At 27.9% G+C, this 22,691-nt stretch overlaps 5 protein-coding genes and 1 non-coding gene across 7 annotated transcripts in view; 3 read left to right on the forward strand and 3 right to left on the reverse strand.

Moving 5' to 3' along the window:
• The window catches only part of LOC141535290 (uncharacterized), a 64,081-nt gene extending 50,286 nt beyond the window's left edge, over window positions 1-13,795 (reverse strand). The window contains exons 1-3 of the mRNA XM_074255175.1: window positions 13,552-13,795; window positions 13,194-13,283; window positions 12,129-12,206 (exon numbers count right to left, since the gene is read on the reverse strand). The gene's annotated coding sequence lies outside the window, so the exon portion shown is untranslated. The remainder of the gene's footprint in view (window positions 1-12,128; window positions 12,207-13,193; window positions 13,284-13,551) is intronic.
• Window positions 6,969-9,347, reverse strand: Gclm (Glutamate-cysteine ligase modifier subunit). Its single transcript, XM_074254946.1, has 6 exons — window positions 9,046-9,347; window positions 8,803-8,844; window positions 8,362-8,476; window positions 8,021-8,220; window positions 7,557-7,671; window positions 6,969-7,350 (listed from the first exon to the last, which is right to left on the reverse strand). Exons 1-6 carry the CDS (start codon window positions 9,133-9,135, stop codon window positions 7,214-7,216), a joined length of 699 nt encoding a protein of 232 aa, XP_074111047.1. The 5' UTR covers window positions 9,136-9,347; the 3' UTR covers window positions 6,969-7,213.
• Window positions 9,927-11,169, forward strand: LOC141535148 (transmembrane protein 14C-like). Its single transcript, XM_074254967.1, has 3 exons — window positions 9,927-10,123; window positions 10,210-10,399; window positions 10,759-11,169. Exons 1-3 carry the CDS (start codon window positions 10,048-10,050, stop codon window positions 10,823-10,825), a joined length of 333 nt encoding a protein of 110 aa, XP_074111068.1. The 5' UTR covers window positions 9,927-10,047; the 3' UTR covers window positions 10,826-11,169.
• Window positions 11,206-12,033, forward strand: LOC141535140 (uncharacterized). Its single transcript, XM_074254960.1, has 3 exons — window positions 11,206-11,344; window positions 11,421-11,655; window positions 11,762-12,033. Exons 1-3 carry the CDS (start codon window positions 11,239-11,241, stop codon window positions 11,916-11,918), a joined length of 498 nt encoding a protein of 165 aa, XP_074111061.1. The 5' UTR covers window positions 11,206-11,238; the 3' UTR covers window positions 11,919-12,033.
• Window positions 12,824-12,942, reverse strand: LOC141537295 (5S ribosomal RNA). The gene has a single exon (XR_012480908.1). It is a non-coding gene; the product is annotated as a 5S ribosomal RNA (ribosomal RNA).
• Window positions 13,796-14,031: 236 nt separating the features above from the next.
• LOC141534042 (ornithine decarboxylase 1) lies at window positions 14,032-21,674 on the forward strand. Of its 2 annotated transcripts, none has more exons than XM_074253192.1 (7): window positions 14,032-14,399; window positions 17,990-18,164; window positions 18,245-18,661; window positions 18,942-19,115; window positions 19,206-19,545; window positions 20,018-20,232; window positions 20,334-21,674. In XM_074253192.1, the coding sequence occupies exons 3-7, from the start codon at window positions 18,398-18,400 to the stop codon at window positions 20,754-20,756; spliced, it is 1,416 nt and encodes a 471-aa protein (XP_074109293.1). In that variant the 5' UTR covers window positions 14,032-14,399; window positions 17,990-18,164; window positions 18,245-18,397; the 3' UTR covers window positions 20,757-21,674. The 2 variants fall into 2 exon arrangements, with proteins under 2 accessions (XP_074109293.1, XP_074109288.1); XM_074253187.1 differs by lacking the exon at window positions 14,032-14,399 and adding an exon at window positions 16,710-17,043.
• Window positions 21,675-22,691: the final 1,017 nt, after the last annotated feature.

Genomic DNA, 22,691 nt, shown 5'->3' on the forward strand with positions numbered 1-22,691 from the left:
ATATTAGTTTTTAAATGAGTCTAGTAAAAATTCAGTCAGAGTATATGTGATACATCCACAGCTTCAGATAAATGCCAAGATAATTGGTAAAGTTGAACACGCAAGTTAACAACGCGAACGCTGTCAATTTGGAAGAAACTTATGTGCTTCAATTTAGTGAAGTTAAGTTGAACATAACTTCACTGTTGTTTACTAACTTGCCTTCAGATCACGCAGTAGATTCACTCCAATTTACAGTTTGATATGTAGGCGGCTGCTCGGAAGTTTGAGTTGTCGGATTTAATCAATAAAGTTTTGAATGTTAAATACCTCACTAATTACAGTCTCGTAAACAAACTGACTAATTAAGATCAACCAATAATTTATCAAGGAGAAAATTCACTTTATAAATTATAAAAAACATTATAATGAAACATTGACTTGGTCTAAATAAGTAAATTCACCGCGATCCTGTAACTATTTTTGATGGAAAACCAATAGAGATAATTAACTTCCCTGAAAAGATTAAAAATCTCTTCAAGTTTTCCATTCTAACCGATCAAGGAGTTATGACCGAAATCAGCTTACTCAACTTTTATGCTTGGTGAACCTTTCAATAAAATTTAGGACTCAAACACTTCAGCGACTAGTCGATGCATCATAACTAACCCAAAGCCAGTACAGAGAGCACAGAACTGTTGGAGCAACTGTTGGAGGGTGGTAAGCTCTTCTTTTCTCTACTCGCATACACTCACTACACCTTACATGAAGTTAGTATTAGCTCATAACTTATATATACCATCATGCCTTCTTTATTATTTCTTCTCTCTACGTCTAGAAGAACTTGCGGTGCTGCTGTAGATACTTCTACTTGGTCTTGCTAACTAAAGGTGGGTGCACCTCTCACATGTGTGTCTGGTACATGTATACGAATCCTTAGGTACCCCCAGGACTACATAATACCCTTCCTGGCTGGTATCTTTCTCTTTTTCTCTTATTCTTCGTCTCCCTCAACGGAGTGTCTTACTCATTCTACTTATTCGGTATAAAAGTCACCTCGTGAAGGTAAAACCTTCGGTAGTAAAGACACCACCACACCACCTCAACCATTATTGTTTCTTTCTTCTTCTTCTTCTACTCTTATTTTCAGTCCTTTTGTCCGTTTTCTGCTTCCGCAAACGACAGCCCGCTTATTTATACCCAAAGGTTTTACTTTGGATCGCACACGGGAACGAGAAACTCCGAGAGAGCACACTTTTTTAAAATAAAACAAAGTTAAAATAACCCATGCACAAGCCCATCCTCGATAAAAAATATTCAACTAAAATAAGACCTGTACTCAAGTAAAGTATTTACTTTTATTTCCCTTAAACGCTCGAAAAATGAGACCAAGAACGAGGGACGTATCTTTATTTTTTGGCGTATGCTAATATAACTAAACAGTGGGAAATTCTCACATGCGAATTGCACGAAGAATCGAGAATGAAGAACGAAGATTGAAGCCCGAGAATTCAAGAGATGAATGATCAAATGATCAAATGTGTAACGAGAGATAACGACTGCGTAGCATTCAATTGAAAAATGGATTTCACATTTGTGAAGTGGATTAGTATTTGTATATGTGAAGGGAAGGGAAGAATAAGTTGTGAGTATGCTGTAAGAGAATGAGATAAATAAACAGAGACAATTCCGTTAGTGCATCACCTGTCACATGAACCGGATGGATCACATGCAACAGGTCTATATAGAATACTCAATTGACGTCGACTGATACTTTGAGACACTGACTTTTCTTATTCTTATAAGTTTTGTTACATCTTACGTCTTGCAGTTTGCACAGTAAGAAGTAGTAAGAATAGATGTCGGTGTGCATCGATCGAGTCTTTCGTTTTGTTTTATCGTACTGTGCATAACAGCCAGTAGGAGGAAGAGAGTCTATCACTATACGCTATACGCGGCTGGTTTATCTCTGCCCGGGGTACAAGAGAGCTACCCATGTCGAGCTTTATCTCTGTACTACTTCAATGTATGCCACTGCGGCTCTGATGGGTCGTGTGTCCGTCAATGGCACACATGTCTGCCACGTGCCGACTCTGCCTACTCGGTATAAATTTATATGCTCTGACTGGTTTTTTATTTTCATTTTTGTAAAATATTAATTTTTATATTAAGGGTTTGTACGCAGTTGAAGTTTTTTAAAAAATGATTTTTTTGGTTTAAAAATTATTTTTTTGAATTATTAATTTTTTTTTTTTTAGAAATAATTATTGAAAAATAAATATTATAAACATATTAAATATAGAAATTTTTGTGGGCCTACATTTAGTCAAATCATTGACCTGATGCCGTGATTTGAATGAATATCAGCCAGTATATGTTGTAAATAAAGTTTCATGCGTTAAAAATTTTCAGTGAGTATAAATATTAAAAGAGCCTCGACTCGATGAGTGGTAAAATAATTTACGACTTCCCACAATTTCTATTATTCTCAAAAAAAATATTAATACCCAAAAGAAAAAAAAAAGATTGAATATAAGGTGGAATAAATATGATTTAGGACAGGTGATTTATTTATACAGGTATCGGTCGTGCGTAAGCGCAGTAAGCAAAAACCTGTAGTACTATACGCTGAACGCTCATCATGATTTATTCGGGAACAAAGAAGCTAAGCTGGTGGTGACTTGCGCATCGCTACCGGGTGTGTTAAAGTAACACGCGATGACACCTACAAGCTTTGTTGCTACTCGTGATTCACTTTAAATTCGCATCGCGAGACTTAAGTCGATGTATTTCTCCCCGTACCGACTATTTTTTCTACTCTTGTTCCCTTATTTTTGTTTATACCTCACACCTCTAGATTTAAAGTTTATTCACCATTACCATTACAATTATTATTTCTGTCGTTCACTGATAAAAAAATTAACTTGAAGCTTGAAAATAATTTTGAAGAGTTTCACTGTCTTGAATCAAGACGAAAAATTTTTGAATCAAGTAAAATTTACTTAAGCCAAGAAAAATTTCTTAGTTTAAGAATTTTTTTATTTAAATCAAGAAAATAGTTCTTCAAAAATATTAACTTGATTCAAGCAATTTTTTTTTCTGTGTAGATTTAATTTTAAATTAAAAAAACTCTACAATAATTAAAACTATTTAATTCTCTCCGAATAATCTTCATGGTTAAAGACTTTTTTTTTAGATCGAGATAATTTTTTTATCAGTGTTGTGATTTTTTGTCATCATCATCATCATCATAAATCTTGCTGATAAAATAGCCTAGATGAATACGGAAGAGCATTAGTCCTTAAATCGCAGTAGTAGGCGATATTTATTTGGACAGGGGGCGAGTCAGAGAAATAAAATAAAATAGATGTGCCATCTATGTATTTTTTTGGTCTTGAAAAAATAAATAAAGTTGGGCTTAGTTGTGGCAGTGCGTTTGCCGGTAAGCAAAAGCGAAGCCGAACAAATAAATGCTGGAAAACAGGAACAAAACCGACATTATGTGGCATTAACATACAAAGTATGTCAGCGCCCATGGTCTCGAGAGGCATAACATAGTATCGTTCGCATACTACGTTACCTCGCCCTGCTGCTCCTGCTCCTGCTCCTGGCATCACCGACCAAAGACCGACTATAAGTATAAGTATAAGTATGAGACCAAGACCGAGACCAACAGTTTATTCCAACCTCGCCAAGACTAAGGACTAAAGACTAAGGACTAAGACTCGAAACAACAACTGAGAACTGATTCTTTTATTCTTCGGTATTGAGTCTACTTGTTTCAGGGTCTATAAGGCTATAATGAACAATAAAATTCTAAATAGGATGCTTTAACGATTATATTATATTATTAAGAGAAAATTCGCTGCCCAAGAAATACCAGCAAAGATATATATCAGGGTTACTCAAAAAAACCGGCTAAATTTTATTTTTTTTAAGGTCTTATATAAAAACATTTTTTTAGTCCATTTCAAAAATCAGTTCAAAAAAATGTGATGACACTGAAATCCGCTGAAGAATTTAAAAATTTTTGGATTTTTATTCATTGATTAAATTCAAACTAAAATAAAATTCTTTAAAAAATGCATCTTTAATTTAAAAATTTTGAGTGACCCCTAAAAATTTTGTATCAAGCTGATTTTTGGACTGAATTTTCAAAGCATGATAAATTTACATATTCTCATAATAGTCCATTTTTTGCATCACTATAATTTTATCGATTTTTTAAAGAGTAATTAATAAAAAAATTTATAATTACCTCTTAGTAAAGTTTATTCAAGGTGACATTTTATGCTTGATAATTTATCTATTATATTTCGTAATTAATCGTTAAATGTTACTTGAATTTCAAAAGACCCTCTACAATTAGTTGAAGAAAGTGATTGTAGCTTCATTTTACGGTCATCGACGATCAATTATTTATCTATTCATTGATAGTGTTATCTTTTGAACAAAATTTTAAATAATAACTTTTAATATTAATGCAATCCTGGATAATGTATTAATCTCATGAAAATCTGTGTAATAATCAAATCCTTATCTGCGATACTCGTTAATGACAGTCCCCACTAGACGAAGGTTAAAGTCCGATTCTTCCCTATATATTGAGCTTGATCTAACAAAAAAAAACCCACTAGTTTGTCAGCATCTACTTAGAAATCATAAATTTTTCGATATTTAATTTTTTTATCGATACAAAAATGGCCAACTCTAAGCTACTTTGTACTTTAATTTGCACCCTTTTGGCTCTGGTAAGTATTGACAGTAATAATAATAACTAGCAACCTTGCAGTCACTATGTAAAAAGGCACAAATTCAAGTCAAGACTTTTGCAATGACACTACACTAACAATAAAAAATTTTGCGTCAATGCGTCACAAAAATTTTGTGTTAAATATTTTTATGTCGAATATTTAACTTTTTTTTGTGTTAATTATTTAATTATTTAATCTATCCAATATTAATTTCTAAACGTTATTATTATTAATAGAACGGAGTAAATTCACATCCAACTGACACAAACAAAGATACTCTTCTCAAAGCATACTTTCATGATCTGTATGAACTGTTTCGTACATCCTGGGCAGAATTGGATTTTTTGGATGAGCAATTGGGTAAAAATCCAGACATTACAATCCTCGAATTGCAAGACAGCTGGGATGATTCTTATGTAAGTAATCAAACTAAAATTGCTTCTAAATTGATGAGCTATTAGTTACTTATTAGTATTTTTATTTTAAGGGCTCATTTGATAGCGAAAGTACTTCAGTAATGGTAAGTTCAAATTATTTTTTTTTGGATACAGAAAATCAATTTTAGAGTAGAGAAAAAAAATATTTATGAAATAATTATTGTCTTGGACTAAATAAAATTTTTATCTATTAAGTTTTAAGCTAAAAAATTCTTACTTGGACAACAATTTTTTTCATAGTAAATTTTGATTTTTGTCATCACTTTTTTTAGTTTAAATAACATTTTTTTTCTGTGTAAAGGAGAAACTAATAATAGTTCATAGTTTTCGTGGTTATTTAATTTTTGAATTTTTTCTTTTTTTTTTTTTAGATGGCTTTGATCAAACAATTACATGCATTGGAAAAAAACGCTCGAGAATTTAGAAAAAAATTGAAGTACATCGCGAAAAAATCGTCTGAAAATCCCGATTCTAAAATCAAAGAATTACTCGAATCGAAACTGTAGAAAAAAAGAATTTTTTTAAATATCAAGTGTAAAATAATATTTTTTTATAGATAATTTTAAGTAAAAATTGTTATGTGTTTTGTTACTAAAAAATGTTTTGAAATAAAACTATTGAAAATAATTTTTATACAATTATTATATTTTTATCTGATATGAAAAAAAATGTATAATAACCCAATTTAAAATTACCATATCAAAGTGATAATTTATGTTTGCGAATATTAAAACCAGGTTACGCATTCAATCAGCTTCAATGATTAATAAAACACATAAAATTTAGCGAAATTATTTTCATTAGTTTCTGATATTATAAATAAAAGTGTGTCTTTTTCTTGCACTCGCAAGAACGGAGGCCTACTGTGAGGGAAGACAGTTGAGTAAGAAAGGGATAAAGTAAGCTGCAGAAAATCACTACTACTTTTACTACTACTACTTCTACTGGTACTTTTGCAGCAAACCGATCTCCAGTCGGCGAGCGACCAACAAAACGAAAAATTTAAATCCGCCAGTTCAAGTCGTATGTACTCGATTGTGGATGCGACCAGACATGTATATGTACAAGGATCAACATATACACTGACCGAATACGAAGGGATTCTCGTGTCTTTCTGCCTAGTCGCTCCCGAGCGGCTACTGCTAGCGAAAGGACATCAAAAAAAATGAAAAATACGGGCGGATAAAAAATCGAGCGATCAAACATATTTTTTTCTACTTTATGTTTTTTTTTTTTTTTTTTTTTTTTTTTTTTTAATTAAAAATTTTTTTAATTTTTAGCCGTCAGATATTTTATTACGAAATCGTTTTTGATTTTTTTGCTCTTGTTAATAAATTTGTTAATTTTAAAAATATACCGGTGTCTACTTTCACTATAATTCTTTTTTTTTTTTTTTTTTTTTTTTTTTTTTGATGGACAGTATCAAAAGATCCTAAAGAAGTGAAAGATGTGAAGAAAAAATGTCAATCGGATAACAGATGCTCGGGTTATACCATCATTCTCGAATCGCGGATGAATTTTAAATTAGTTCGAATCTATTCGTTTGATTTGCATCCACTGATAGATTTATTTTTATTCACTCGCGAATTTATATTCCGCAAGCCGTTAAACCAGTCTGTGCTCATAAATAACGAAAATAGATGAAAATAAAAATAAATTTACAATCTATCATATAATATAATACGATAAAAAAAAAAACGACTCTTCATTTACTTATGTTATTCAAACTATAAATAATCCCGTAATTTTAATTTTTAATTATGTTGACCTCCATTCAAGTATATTGATTTTCAATAAATACACTTTGCACTTGATTGTTTTATTTTTACACTTTTTACAATTAAAAATATAATATACACAACTTTTATGAAAAATATTACATATAATACTAAATTAATAATACATTTTTCAATTCATTTTAATTTACTGAAATAAAAGCATTAAATGCTACAAAAGTGCTGCAGAAATTGAATTTTTAAAAGTAAAAAAATATAATAAGTATAAATTTAATAAAAATTTTTTATCTACTGAAAAATGCATTAATTATTTAGTAATGTTAACAAAATATCCTTTTGAAGAAAGTACACCGCGGCACTTTATGTGGACTTGGTATTTGGCGACCCAATTCAATTTTGCCTCGCTGCCAAACAGCTCCACGCAAGAATCTTTGTTCAATATATCTGTAATTAAAATAATAATAAAAATAAATAATTAAAATTTTTTATTTTAAGGAATTCAAGATCAAATGTGATTAATTATTAAAGTTTGACAGCTTTGAATCACTCAGATCATAAGTACCGAGTTGTAAGTGATAAGTAGTGATAAATGACAATGATAAGCTGTGACACAAGCGTGTTGATAAACTAATTGAATAATTTGAACTTACGATAAGGATCATTGTGCGTTAATAATTGAATCTGATTTTGTTGCGTAAACTCTTGAAGAACAGGTGGAACTACACAGCACATTGCTAGATTTATTTGCACAATTGTCGGTCGTATCTGTAATCATCATTTTTAGTTTGTTTAATTTTTATTTTATTATTATTACTTAAAATTATGTAACTGAATTAAAAGTAATAATTTACAAGTGGGGTCAACCCAAGCTAGGTCATGTTAAAATTTTTTTTCTTTTGATCAAATTGATCAATTTTTTGTTTTTTCTAATTGTTCGTTTTTTTATGTACTTAAAATAAAATATATCAAAAAAAGATAAAATAGAAATTTTATCCAAAAACAAGCAGAATAAAAAAAAGTTAAAAAATGTTAATTTTTCATCTAATCACGGCTCAAAATGGGGTTTTGACTCCACTTGTAAATAATAAACGAATTAAATGTTGGTCAATATTACTTTTGCCCACTGGTACAGTTTTATAAAAACTCCAGTATCTACATTGCTGAGTCCAACTGATGTCAAGGTTCCGCTTTGGATGTATTTTTCCAATACGGGCCAGAGTTTTTGTAGAGACTCTAATTCCTTTCCAGAATTTTGAGCTTCGCCGTAGGCAAGAATCAACGTTCCGATGCTGTTTGTATGCAGTTCCTTCAGCACTGTAATTAATGTAATTTAGTGATTTATTAAGTTTTTAGTGATAAATAAATAAATTATTGTTTTATTGATCTCAATATTTGGATTTAAATTTTATTATACACTCAAATTCTTAAAAATAAAAAAAAATAAAAAATACATACTTCGTTCCAAAGCATCTCTTAAGATTTCAGGATCATCAGATTGCATGAATATTTTTACTGTTATCTTTAATTCCTCTCTATCACCACCTCCTGCATTAATATCATTTCCACTTGTCTGTAAAAAAAAAAAAAATTAATAAATTGCATTAACTGAAACAATCAATTGTGATATAAAAAATAGCAGACATTGATCACTTTTATAAAATATTGCCAATTAAATTAGAAGACACTTGATAATTTTTTTATTTATTTTTTTTTTTTTTAAATAGACTAGTTCTAGAAAATAATTTTTTAAAAAATTACATTTATAATTTTTATAAATTTCTAAAGATGAAATTTTTAAAAAAATTTTTCATGTCATTTATTTTTTTTTTAAATTATCAAATGTCTCGATTTTAGTGTCATAAAAAATAACTAAATAAACAGAAAATTATTCCTTACGTTTTGAGAATCCTTGAGAATTATTTTGAGAGCCTCAACAAGCTGAAAAAAAAAATTTATCCATTAAAAAAAAAAGAAGTAAGTTAATTAATAAGTTTTATTGAAATTAAATAATAAAATAATAAACAAGTGTTTATAACCTCTAAAAAAGTTTTTGTAAAAAACAATTATTTTACTTACTGATTGAGTAATAAATAATAAATCATATTTAATGAAATTTAAGCAAAGTAAATAAATAATTACCTCTTCTTCCGAAGTCTTGCCAGCTTTTAATTTTAATGCATTCAAAGAAAGAATATTTCCTGTATTGTACAACACACTGTTTGAAACCATTTTTAATTTTACAAACTAATTTCAAGGAAATAAATAATTTTATAGGGTAAAATTTCAAAAATTTATAATTTAAAAAATATTTCACCCAAGTTTTTTAAAAATTAGCTCCAAAATATTAATTATTGTTTATTTTTCTGGAGTATTAATTACTATGTAATACTAAGTGCTCATAGGAGCACGTGATGACTCGGAATGACACTGACAAGTTATAGCTAGATCTTAAATGCTTTTAGATTTAGAAATATTAATTTTCATGAGTCATTAGATGACTATGAGTTAATTGTTATCTCTTAGAATTTTTTTTTTTTCTAAAAGTAAGTTCACTATTATCATCTGCCAGCAATCTAAATTAAAATAAAAATCAGCAATAATTTCTAATTAAAAAAAAAAAAAGAGTTCAACTTTTTAAAATTTTAAAAATTGGAGCTCACAAAAAAGTTTCAAAAATTTCATAATAAAATTAAAAAATAAATAAACAAACACAAAAATAATTTTACCAACTTTTAAAGTAAAAACATCCCTAGATTAATCTCTAGATAAAGAGCGCGCAAAATTTAAATTTTCCAAATAATAAATCTATTAAAATTTTTTCAATAAATAAATTTTGACCTTAAAATTTATTTTTGAGTGTTTGATTTTTTAAAAATTATTTTATTAAGTGTTAAAAATTGAATTTTAATTATTAAAAATAAATAGTTGACAATTATTTGCAAGTGCAAAAATAAAAGACGAGCAACCATCATTAAATATCAACAAGTTCCTATCAAACTCAAGACCGTGAGACTGAAGCTACTTCAGTTCATTTGATATCATCATCCTATCATACAAACATCACTATATTATTGCGTAACCTAGCTGATAGTGAGTAGTAGTTATTCAAGAAACTACTAACAGTAAAAATAAATAAAAAAGATGCTGATTGATTACGCAGCGTTCGCTTACGCGGCTTCTGTTGCTGGAGGTGGAATACTCGGTTATGTTAAATCAAGTAAGTTATTTTATTTTTATCCATGTAAAATATCATTATTAATTGTCATTGTCATTGTCATTAATTGAATAATAAATTTTCAACAGAGTCAATTCCGTCACTAGCCGCAGGCTTACTTTTCGGTACAATTTTGGGATACGGAGCTTATCAAACCTCACAGGACCCTCGTAATTGCGCAGTACTTTTGGGATCAAGTGCCACTTTAGGTGGTATGATGGGCTATCGTTATTACAATACCGGTAAAATTATGCCCGCTGGTGCTATTGCAATTATTAGGTAAGAAAAAATTGTTTTTTCATATGAAAAATCATTAGTAGGAATTTAGCAAACATTAAATTATTTTAATCATGAATAAACATTATACTGTATTGCATATTAGCAGACATCTTTAAAATTTTTTTTATTTTGTTTGAAAAATAAATTAATCCTAAGAAAATATTTTCTACATTCCATTAAAATTTTCTTAGAATTTTAATTTTTTTTTTAAATTATTTTTATCATTTATTTCTTTGAAATTTTAATTTTTTTTTTCATGATTAAAAAAATATTTAACGTCAATTGAATTCACACATGCGATGAATAAATTATTTTAATTAATTCATTAATTAATAAATGTAATTATTGGAATTTTTCAGCGCTGTGATGTTCATAAGAACAGTAATAAAAACTATGACAACTCCCGAAGCGCAAAAAGTCGAATAAATAATAAATAAATTTAAATTCCGCATTTAATTTATACGAGAACAAATTTTCATATTTTATAACTTTTGTAAGAATTAAATACGAAGAATGTTATTGTAATTTATGTAACTCAAAACACGAGAGTACGCTAACGTTAAAACAACGGACTTAGAACTTTATTCCGTATCATAATTAGAGTGTAGTGTACCTATATTGTTATTACAAAAAACGTGCTCTTCTATACTATCTTGTGTTCTTATTCAATATTTTTACCGGTCTCAAACATTATATTTATAAATACAAATAGGGTTTAAGGTGTTATGTACTTTGTTTAATTTGCATATTAAAATTTCTTAGAGCAAAAATTTACTGTTACTTTTTTTTTTTTTCTCAACTTCATTATAAATTACACATAAATATTTAAAAAAATAAAAATGAGTGATTTTTTCCCACTTTTTCCCATTTTTTCGCTAAATTGTTCAACATTTGCATTCGCAGCCGGAATTGCTGGAGTTGGAGTGTATGATTATATAAAAACAAGTAAATAAAATTTTACTATAAAAAAATAAATAAATAAATAATTTAAAATTTATCAAAAAATTCCTTTTTTTCCTAGATTCTACAATCTCGTTAATTGCTGGATTGACTTATGGATCAGCTTTGACTTGCGCTTGGTATTCGACTGTTAATCATCCATTTGAAATATGGGGTATAATGGTCACTACGGCTAATTTGGCGATAACAAGTGCCGCGGCAGCTGGAATTGTTTCAGCTTCGAGGATTATAAATGATGACTTTTATAATGTTAATAAAAATAAAATAAAACTATTGATTAAAATTGCAAAAGCTAGGTAAATATTTATCAATATATTTTTATGGAGAATTTTATCTTTTAAAATATTAATTGTGATTCTTCAATCATTGTTCAATATCTAATTAGTTAATTAATTGTTTCAGTGTCGCTCTACATGCTTGGAGTATAATCCGAATCGTCACAGTCTCTATTGCGGCATTTATGCTCGAAAAATTAAGCGAAAATAATCACTCACTACTTGAAAATATTATTAAAGTTTATCCTTGTAAAATAATGTGCTACGTAATGATTAATATTTAATCCTAAATGAAAATATTTTTCGTACTAATTATCTCTATAATTTTTATATCGCAAAAATTATATTAATTAAAATGTAAAAAATATTTAAATAAATTAAAAACTAAATTAAATTAAATATATAGTTGATATTAAATGAAGAATCAGAAAACAATCTTTACTGATCGTAACAAATTAAAAATAATTGAAATAATATTTTATTTATTGACTCACCAAGCTGCTCATCCAAACATTCAGCTTCCTTGACAGATAAATGCTGGAACAATCCATGTTGAGAATCCAAATCTTGGTCTGAAAAAAGACAAATTATTTAGAATACTTCATTTTCAAGTATTTCATATTTTAACTGAGAGATTAAAAAAAAAAAAAAAGAATGAAGGAAACGATTTTTTCTATTTTGAACTCAACGTTTTATTTAAACGCTTCAAAAAGGAAGTGCAGTTCTAACTCTGTTTTTATGACCTCAGACCCTTGGGTCACACAAAGGACTCTTTCTTTTATGAAGCTCAACACTCTATCCTCATAGAGTTGTATATTTTTTTTTATCAGCTAAAAAAATTTGTAATTTCAAGTATTGGAGTAGAGGTTTAGACCTACTTGTAAAATTTTTTCTTTAAGAAATAGTAAGTGACGACCCTCTCAACCGTAAGGACGCATCTCAGAACGCAATCTATACTAATAAATACTGCATATTTTATGTTTTAGTAAAATTAAATTGTTTAATTACAATTTTTTTATCAGTGTGGGTAGAACAAATCAATATAATAAATTAATTTAAGATATTTGGATAAATAATTCAAATAAAATAGAGCTGATGAATTTTTTTGTGTTCAAAGTGATTTTTTTGGGAAAAAAATTACGAGGAACTTTAAAAAAATAAATTTTTTTCCAAAAAAACTAAAAAGAAATACCAACAACACGTGGTGTTCCCAAGCGGTCACCCATCCAAGTACTAACCACGCTCAATGCTGCTTAACTTCGGTGATCGGACGAGAACCGGTTTTTTCAGCATGATATGGTCGTTGACATTTGCAAGAAGTAATTTGTTTTAACATAAACTTGTCAAAAAACAGTAAAATACCATTATTTAAAAAAAATTATTTAGTTGAATTTTTTCAAATGTTATCAGTACATTAGTTTAATTTTAAGACTACTAATTTAAAAAAAAATTTTTTTATGAAAATTCATAATTGTAATTTTTTTAATCCCTACTTGTAGAATTTTTGAACTAAATTTTTCTTAATAATAACTTAATTTATAAAAAAATGTTAATTTTACCATTGTCAGTATTTATAATGCTGAAGTTAGCCGTCAAATGTCAATTTTAAAAATTTTAATAAAAAATCCACGACAATAAAAAAAGTGCATCTAAAAATTTTCACGTAATTTTTATTAATTTTCACATGTGGAATTTTTTTTTTTTTTTTTTATAATAATTACATTATTATAAAATTTAAAAATAATTTTTAATGTCTGCCAACTTCAGTGTCATCCATTAATTATGAGTATTTTGACATTTTAATTGCAAAAAAGTTGAAAGCTTTTTTTAATAAAATATTCATGAATATTCCTTCAGTTATTTTTATCTACTTCTTAAATAAAAGAAAAATAATTGTCAAATGCCTACTATCTTTACTTAATTTTTTAACTAAACTCTTGTCGACTGTCAACTGTTCCACTATCACTCGAGATCCCGGACTGTATCATTTATAAAAAACAGAAAATCCAAAAAATAAAACGATGTCATAGGACATTTATATATATAATCTTTACTAGTACACCAAACTATCTAAATTAATTAATTTCAAGATTAATAAAAAAACTAAAACATAAAAAAATTAACTTTTAACTAACTGCGAATTGAGATGCTGGCCGGTACATTTTCTAAACTTGTCTATCATCCAAACGGTTACGCTTTACGGCGCCCCTAGTGTCAGCCGCTTGAACTATTTCAAAAACGACGCATGCGCACTGCCCGCCAATAGAAAGATTAAAAATTAAAGTTGTCGCTGCGTTGAAAATGACAAAACGATTGAAAACGTTGGACGTGAATTCAGCCAAAGTGTATTTACGGATAATTACCGATTTACTCACATTACTGAGACCAGACTGAGCTGATCTCATGGCCGCTCTGCCTCGTTCATTCTAAGGTTCGGCTCAGTACTCAGTTCTCTATTTTCAAGTCACTTAATTTAATCATCTTGGACTTGAATTTTGCGAAAAATAATTATTAAAAGTTATCGAAGCGCGTTCGCGTGAATAACGAGAAAGTGAGATAAATTCAAGTAACGAATGTACTTGTCAAGTTCAAATAATCATCATAAAACAATCGCCTGTACCACCAGCGAGCACTGGCTCCACCAGGACTCACTGATCCAGGTCCCGAAGACGATTTGACTTATTTTTGGGATAAAGTTTACGAAAACCTCCATCATTCCGCCTTCAATCCAGTGCCTACCCGCAGGGTGGCAATCATTTTACAAGGTAATTATTATTTCTAAAAATAAAAAGAAAAAAAATTTTTTTTTATAATTCAGTTATCTAATATTTGATTACCAATCGCATTATCATGTCCTTGTCACATTTATTAATAATTACTCGTTTTAATTTATTTAGTTTCTCGCTCCAATTAATATCTCCGATGAAATGGTTACGATTAAAATTACCATCACCATTAAATTTAAAGACTTATCATAAAACATCGAATCGTGGTTAGCGAATTGAGACGATGTCATGTGAACAGACACTACAACTCATTTTAACTGTTCAATGATTCAATCATGTTATTTGTGGTACATAAATATATGTGCTAATTTATTTCACTTCGTCATTAATATATTAATATATTTAATCTATATAAGATGATTTTATTTAAGAATAAATTTAACATTTATAATTATTATTAAAAATTAAATTATTTTAGTAAAATTTATTTTACTGCTTAAATAATTTTCTATTAATAATTTTTGTCCACGTAAATTGTTTCTAAAAGACTTAAATAATGTAATGACGTTACTATGTTATATTTTATCGTTATCGTAATTGTCACGCGTTTAACTTAATGACGTTGTCACTTTTTAAATTGAATTTCATTATCTTGGATGTACTTATTGGAATGGATTATTTGAAATGTTAAGTAAACAAATAATATTTTTTCAAGCTCATTATTATGAGACAATTTAATACAAGAGAGAGCTGGTTCAATGGAAATTTTTAATCGTAATTAATGTTATTAATTGTAATATCGATTGTTATCATAATCAGTGGTTAGCAAAACGGAAACGTCTGGTGCATCGGTATCAAGTAGCTCAGGGATAGAAATAGATAGCTGTTTATTTTTACGAATCAATAGAGAATCGATTATCTGTAATAATCAACAGTCACTGTGTCAAGTGTCTGGATTTTTTAATACTATTATTATTATTATAACTATTGCAATTAAATTTAAACTACAATTCTTAGCACGTATCGATATTGTTCTTGGAATTGCAGGAAACTCCGACTTATCTTTGCATTGATTTACTATTTTTTTGAAATTTATTTAATATTTTTTTGAGAATATTCTTCAACAATCAAATAACACACACGTGTCAAGGTGATACATATGGAATCGGAAATTGCATATTATGTTGTAATAATATAAAATTTTTTTTGTCGTCATATTAATATTGTGATTGTATTATTATTTTTTTTCTAATTATTATTATTAGTTATTTATTAACAGGATTTTTTTTATTTATATTTCCTGTGTTTTGTAATTTTTATTTATACTGCGTTGCAAATATCGAAATTAAAAATATTAGAAATATTTTTTGATAATTAAAAAGATGAATTTTAATATAAAAAAATTAATATTTAATATTAATAAATATTTTATACCAGGAAATAATTTCAATATTTATTAATTCGATATATAAATATTTTCGATAAAATCTTCAAAACAAAAAACCGGTTTTGATACTTAACATAAAAAAATTACGCAAGAAATTTAAATTAATCACGGAAAAACCCAAACTAAAAATGTATTTAAACAATATCGAAAACTTTTTCAATAAAAATTGATAATTTAATCAGTTTAAAAAAATTAATTACAAAAATTTGTTGAGTAACAGGCATCTGTTAAGTGATTAATCATTATTATTTATTATTATTTCAAAAGCCGATAAACGAGGATCAAAAATTTTAAAAAGACAATAGCTTTAGTCATTAACTCATGACTGATAACTAGCAATTTTTTTTTTCTTCGTCAAATAATCTCGTTTTATTAATTTTGATAAATAGAAAAATCCCAGATACAAAAGTCTAGTGAAAGATAAAAATTTTTAATCGCTTGAATATTCAGAAGATCAATATTTTATAAGAAATACATTGTAAAAAATAGTTAGTAGCGCTGAGTGTCGATGAGTAATCGATAAAAAAAATTTTCATTTCATTTGTTGTGTGTACATTACAATGATAATAATAATTAATAACGTCGATTGATAATCGCTAGGTGAAAGAATAATAAAAAGAGAGTTGGTACATACAAACATTAATTATTATTATCACCATTAATAATTGATGTCTGACCCCCAGTGGAGAAAAATCATCCTTCAAGTGTTACCCCCATTTACAAATGTTTATCTAATATATATATATATTGATGCATAGTACATTTAGAGCGAATCATGATTAATCATACACTTATTGCTGACAGATAAGATTCACTCGGCATTTACTTTAAATCGTAACATATAACACCACAATTTTGATAAAACTTATCAAGGCGGTATAAATACGTGGGTAAATACGCGCTGCGAATTCAGTACTATCCGATAATTCATCTCTTAAGCAACAAATACTTTATACTTAGTATAAAGCAAATAATTAATAATTAATCATCGATACTTTCAATTGAGTTTACAAGAACATTTAAATAGAATATCAATAAAAAGTCATTCGACTTTGCATCTCAACATTTATCAGCCGAGATTTTTTCTCGCTTTAATCAACGTTTTGTGTTTGATACTACTGAGCACTTATTGGACACTTGGTTAAAATTTAACGCGAATCAGCTATTGTATTATCCGCCGTATTTTTTTTTCTTCACTGTTATAAACAAGGCACGAGAATTTTCGCCCACAGCCGAGTATGTTAAAATATTTTTTATTACACTACAATAAATATAATAAATATTAAAAATGTTTTTTTTATGATCATAAATAATTGAACTAACACGCCATATTCTTAATTGCTTCAATTAATTTTTTTTTACTCAAATAAAGATAATATTTTTATTTGAGTCGTAAGTTTCTAATCTTATTATAAAAATTCTTTATTAATTATCAACAATTAATTCTTTATAAAAATTTTACTGCTTTATTGTTTGATAAAATATTTTATTAAGTTAAAACATTTAACGGTCTGTGGAATAAAAGTTAATACAAGTACGAATTAATGTCAAATCAATAACTTTTCTATGAGCTTCATTCGTATAATTGAGAAATCCCAGAAGTTCATCGACTTTCAATTAATAATTAATTAATTGCATTATTATTATTATTATCTATAAAATCGTTTTTTTCTTTTTAGTGAAATTTAATGATATTGCAAAGTTCTTGACTTGAATTTATGCCTTTTTAAGGTTTCATAGCATTCTCACCGATAGTCAATTTATTATGATAAGTATTTAGGCTGTTTTCGAAAATATTCTATCTCTAGATACATAATTAATAAATGACCTTGTATTTCATGAACTATTGACGTTTTTAAAGATATAAGCTCATTTAGATGTTACGCTCATCAAGAGCTTTCATTTGAGTACCCACATGCATTTATATATATATATATATATATATATATATATATATATATATATATATATATATATATATATAAATGCATGTGGGTACTCAAATGAAAGCTCTTGATGAGCGTAAAATCTAAATGAGCTTATATCTTTAAAAACGTCAATATTTAAGAAATTACAGTGCAATTTAACAAGTCATAATTTAATAAAGCAAAATTTTATTTATTTATAGTTCAATAATTAATTCAATTATTAAAGTTAATAATAATATTTTGTTTAATTGCAGGGTTGTATCTGTGATAGACTGGTTGGCCAGTCTGTTGGAGTTGATCTCACAAACAGCGGCAACTGGAAGTTGGCCCTAAACGCAGAGCCCCCGTGGCTTTGCTAGCACCCCCAACGCTGTTATTGTCTTAAATCGCCTCCTCACGACTCTTCCAATTCTCATTGACAGCTGCCTCGTAAGTATCCAGCTTATTAATTTAACACTTCAACAAATTTAATTATTATTAACTAATTAAAATTGAAATTATTCCCTCAGATTGCCGCCTAGCGCCTGCAGAATAAAAAAAGAACTCCGTAATCAACGGACAAAAAAATAAAACAAGCGAAAAATAAATCAAAAAAATCTAATTCTCAATAAATTATATTAAGAGTAATAAACGTTAATAAAAAAAAAAAAAAAATTGCAACCATGAAAGTTTCAAACTTGAACGAACGCATCCACGTGTTGGACAGCTCATCATCGGTGATGAGTGTAGTGAAAGACATTGTTGATAGTGGGTTGCAGGAAGAAGCTTTTTACGTGCTCGATGTTGGTGATATTGTTAAGAAACATCAAATTTGGAAGGAAAAGCTGCCACGCGTTGAACCTTACTACGCAGTCAAGTGCAATGATAGTCCCACTGTTATTGAAGTCCTTGCTGCTTTAGGGACTGGCTTTGATTGTGCTTCTAAAGTATGATTTTTTTTTTTTTTTTTATTAATTAAATAATAAACAGTAGACTGGAGCAAAAAAAAAATTTGTAGCTTATAAAAATAAGAAAACCAAAAAAATTAAATTGATTATTTCAAAAATCAGGTGGCCACTTTAAAATATTGAGTAAAACAAATTTTTTTTTTTTTACAGGCTACAAATTCCCTCAAACTGAGAAAAAATTTTTTTTCCTCCACTTTAGTATAAAATTACAATTATTTATTTATTTATTTATTTAAATTATAATTTTTTTTTTCTACAGATTGAAATAAACAAAGTCCTTAGTGCTGGTGTAGACCCTACGCGTATTATTTTTGCTAATCCAGCAAAGCCTGCTTCACATATTCGTCATGCTGCTGCAGTTGGTGTTGATATTACAACAGTTGACAATGAAAGTGAATTGCATAAACTCAAAAAAATACATCCCCATGCTAAGGTAATTTTAAATTTAATTTATATCATATTACTTCCTACAACTTAAATATAATATAAAATTTAATAAAAATGAATATGATTGCTGTTGCAGGTTGTCTTGCGTATACGTTGTGACGCTGAGATATCGCAGTGTCCTCTAGGAATGAAGTTCGGTTGTGACCCGGTAATGGAAGCGCCAAATCTTCTTCACTTGGCGCGAATGTTGGACCTCGACGTTGTCGGCATCAGTTTCCATGTCGGCTCGGGTTGTCAGGACCCGCCGGTGTTCCATCGGGCGATTTGCCATGCCAGGAATTTGTTTGACCTGATGAAAGAGATGGATTTCAAACCGTATTTGCTGGACATCGGTGGTGGTTTTCCTGGTGATCGTGGAACAAGTATTGATAAAATTGCTGATGTTGTCAATGGAGCACTTGATGAATATTTTAATGGTAAATTTCAAGAATTAATTTTTTTATTTTAAATAATAATAGGAATTATAATTTTGCTGTTCAGTTTATTTATATTATTAAAAAAAATATATATATATTTCATAAATGCGCCATAATAACAAGTAGAATCGAAAAAAAAAATTAAAAAATGTTAATTTTTTACCTAGATATGGCCAAAAATTGGGTGGACCCTACTTTTAAATAATTACTAAAATTTTAGTTGATTAAATATGAACTGAATCGCAAAATTATAATTCATAATGAATTTTTTTATTTATTTAAATTATATCTCAAATTATGAATAATAATAATATGTGTATAAAAAAAATAATTATAATTACCTTCAAATTTATCGTCAACTGTCACAAAAAAAATTATATCCGGAGTTTAAAATTTCAATAAAGATAAAAATGAATTCTACAATTACATGTTTATGAAAAGATAATTAATAAAACACTAAACAATATTTCAGCTGATGACGTGCATGTTATCGCGGAGCCGGGTCGTTTTTACGTCGCCTCAGCATTTACTTTGGCCACGTGCATTCATAGTAAGCGCTCAGTAAGAAGTGATAAACTGTCACCAAGTGCGATAACTCACAACATGTATTACATAAACGACGGTGTATACGGCTCATTCAACTGTATTCTCTACGATCATCAGCGAGTCGTTCCCGTTCCACTTAAGGTAATAAATTATTTCAAAATAATCCTACTAAACTAAAATATACGAATAAATAAAGAATGATGATTAATAGTTATTTATTTTTTTAATCTTTAAAAATTTAGAGCGGCTGCGGCAAAATGGTACCATCAAGCATCTGGGGACCTACATGCGACGGCTTAGACCAAGTTGTGGAGAACGTATTGATGCACGATCTAGATCTAGGTGACTGGATAATATTCGAGAACATGGGCGCCTACACACTGCCCGTGGCGTCGCCTTTCAACGGATTCCCGGTTCCAAAGGTCCACGTAATTGCTGACGAAAATGTTTGGCTGCTTCTGAAAGACATCCTGCCAATGACCGAAGAACACTTTGTTATTGGCAACTCTCCGGATAATTTGCGTATCGGTCTCGATATCGACGGCTCAAAGATTGATGAGTGGAACGACCCGGCCATCAATCTCTCCGGCTCGGACATTATTGATGATCCCAACAATTCATCGCCTTTCATTTACGAGTACGTTGAAGTTGGACCCATCAACTAATCAACTAACATTTTAAATAATTATTAATAGACATCTTAAGATCTTAAAAAGGTACAATTAACTGCTGCACAATTTTTAATTCATTCCAAATTTTTTTTAAATATTATTGTTATTATTATTACAACAGATTATTACTGCTGATGATTATTTAAACAATCACTAGCACAAATTTCTCTACAAAGCATTTTAGTTACTTAAATCAACTGCCATTTTACTTATATAAAAAAATTTTTTTTTTTAAAAGCAATTGCTTTTTTTTAATTAATTTATGTGACGCGATTTAGTTTAACAAGCTTTGCAATTAAATACTTGAGTATTTTTTGAGAACGGGAAATTTTATTTTTGGATGAAGCAGCACGTGGATGTACCGTTTTTTTTTTTTTTTTTTTTTTTAATTGAATATTTTCTATCCAGATGGACAATTTTGACTTTTAAATGAATTATAATCATCTTTGTTGTAATGATTAATTTTTAATTTTATAAAGTAGTAAATTTTTTTTTTTTTTTTTTTTTTTTTTTTTTCCCAAATAGAGTAAAAGACTTTTGGTATTTATTCAATTAATAAAATCATTAATTTTTTTAATTAAAGTAAATTAAATCTTACTACTGATTATTTTTTAAATAAAAATAATTTTGACATTATTAAAAAAATATTTTTACTCTTTTATAATTTTAAAATTAAAAATTATAATAAAAAACAATAAAATAAAAATGGTTGTGATTCGCGTACTTAATATTAATTAAAAATTCAGGGAAAAATGGTTGATTAATTATCAAGTGATATAAAATTTTTATTCGCCTGTTTTTCAATATTAATTTTTCGATACAATTTTATTTTTATTATAATTAATTTACAAAGTCATCCATCTAGATAATATTGTTTATTTTTTAATTAAAAAAAAAAAAAAAAAAAAAAAACTTAATTACTTAATTCTCGGGTATCGTTGTGTATGAATGACTAAAAATTACTAAGGCATATATAATATATTCTTAATAAATATATTCTTAGAAATGACAAGTTTTAAAAAAAATTTCTGAATGCTTAATTAAATGACTAGAATAGATAAAAAAAATGTCTATGTAAAAGAGGCTCAATACTATAGCCCACAGATTTATAAACTTTTCCATTGAAATTGACTAATTAGTTGATCGGCAGATCAGTTAATTTATTAATTAACAAAAACACGAGAAACATAATCGACCGTACAATCTTTTGTACCTTTGTACAAGCAGTCTGATGTCACGATTGTAGTTCGATTGGACAGCCATTCAATTCATACATTTACTATACCAAACAAAAATATATATATATACATTAATAAAAAAAAATTAATTACTATTTACAAATGTAATAAATTGAAGAAAAATCCAAAAAAATTAATAATTAAAATTAAAAGTAGATGATGATTGGTAGAGTAGTTTATTAGAATTAGCGTAGAATTCTGTATTGTCACAACGATTTACCGTAGAAACAACTATATTGAAAACTAATTGATAATTGTATTGATGAATATTAAAATTATTATTATTATTCCTATTATTATTGTATTTAACAAAAAAAAGTTAAATAGTGAGAAGAAATTGATAAATAGATGAAAATGGTTTATGAATAAGTTAAACTCTGCAGGAAAGCTAGAAACGTTGAGGCATTGAGGCAGCTGTCATAAGAAAATACAACTAAAGATAATTGGGTTTTCTTTTTTTTTTGTTTTTTCATTATATACCTTTATTGTATTATAATTGTCGGCTATTATATTTTATTATATTATTGTTAATTAAGTAATTATTATAATTAATTATTATTCATCCGTGTAATGACTGTAATGATATATACTACTAGTTCAATAAAGTTTCATCAATGTACAAATAATTGTTTTTCTATTTTATTGCTTAAATTTAGAATGATACTAAAATTGAGGAACATCTAATAATTTT

Source organism: Cotesia typhae, unplaced genomic scaffold (assembly GCF_013202065.1).
Source record: "Cotesia typhae breed Kobodo isofemale line unplaced genomic scaffold, CoteBio_Ctyphae contig_123, whole genome shotgun sequence".
Taxonomy (NCBI): domain Eukaryota; kingdom Metazoa; phylum Arthropoda; class Insecta; order Hymenoptera; family Braconidae; genus Cotesia; species Cotesia typhae.

Excerpts from the sequence above, each read along its gene's own strand:
- Gclm (XM_074254946.1), bottom strand. The coding sequence starts at position 9,135 with ATGGTTTCAAACAGTGTGTTGTACAATACAGGAAATATTCTTTCTTTG. Across the intron at positions 8,845-9,045 it reads GCAAGACTTCGGAAGAAGAG|CTTGTTGAGGCTCTCAAAAT; the intron begins GTAATTATTTAT and ends TTTTTTTTTCAG. Across the intron at positions 7,351-7,556 it reads AACGCACAATGATCCTTATC|ATATATTGAACAAAGATTCT; the intron begins GTAAGTTCAAAT and ends TTTTAATTACAG.
- LOC141535148 (XM_074254967.1), top strand. The coding sequence starts at position 10,048 with ATGCTGATTGATTACGCAGCGTTCGCTTACGCGGCTTCTGTTGCTGGA. Across the intron at positions 10,124-10,209 it reads ACTCGGTTATGTTAAATCAA|AGTCAATTCCGTCACTAGCC; the intron begins GTAAGTTATTTT and ends AATTTTCAACAG. Across the intron at positions 10,400-10,758 it reads GGTGCTATTGCAATTATTAG|CGCTGTGATGTTCATAAGAA; the intron begins GTAAGAAAAAAT and ends GGAATTTTTCAG.
- LOC141535140 (XM_074254960.1), top strand. The coding sequence starts at position 11,239 with ATGAGTGATTTTTTCCCACTTTTTCCCATTTTTTCGCTAAATTGTTCA. Across the intron at positions 11,345-11,420 it reads GTATGATTATATAAAAACAA|ATTCTACAATCTCGTTAATT; the intron begins GTAAATAAAATT and ends TTTTTTTCCTAG. Across the intron at positions 11,656-11,761 it reads ATTAAAATTGCAAAAGCTAG|TGTCGCTCTACATGCTTGGA; the intron begins GTAAATATTTAT and ends TAATTGTTTCAG.
- LOC141534042 (XM_074253192.1), top strand. The coding sequence starts at position 18,398 with ATGAAAGTTTCAAACTTGAACGAACGCATCCACGTGTTGGACAGCTCA. Across the intron at positions 18,662-18,941 it reads GCTTTGATTGTGCTTCTAAA|ATTGAAATAAACAAAGTCCT; the intron begins GTATGATTTTTT and ends TTTTTTCTACAG. Across the intron at positions 19,116-19,205 it reads AAATACATCCCCATGCTAAG|GTTGTCTTGCGTATACGTTG; the intron begins GTAATTTTAAAT and ends TTGCTGTTGCAG.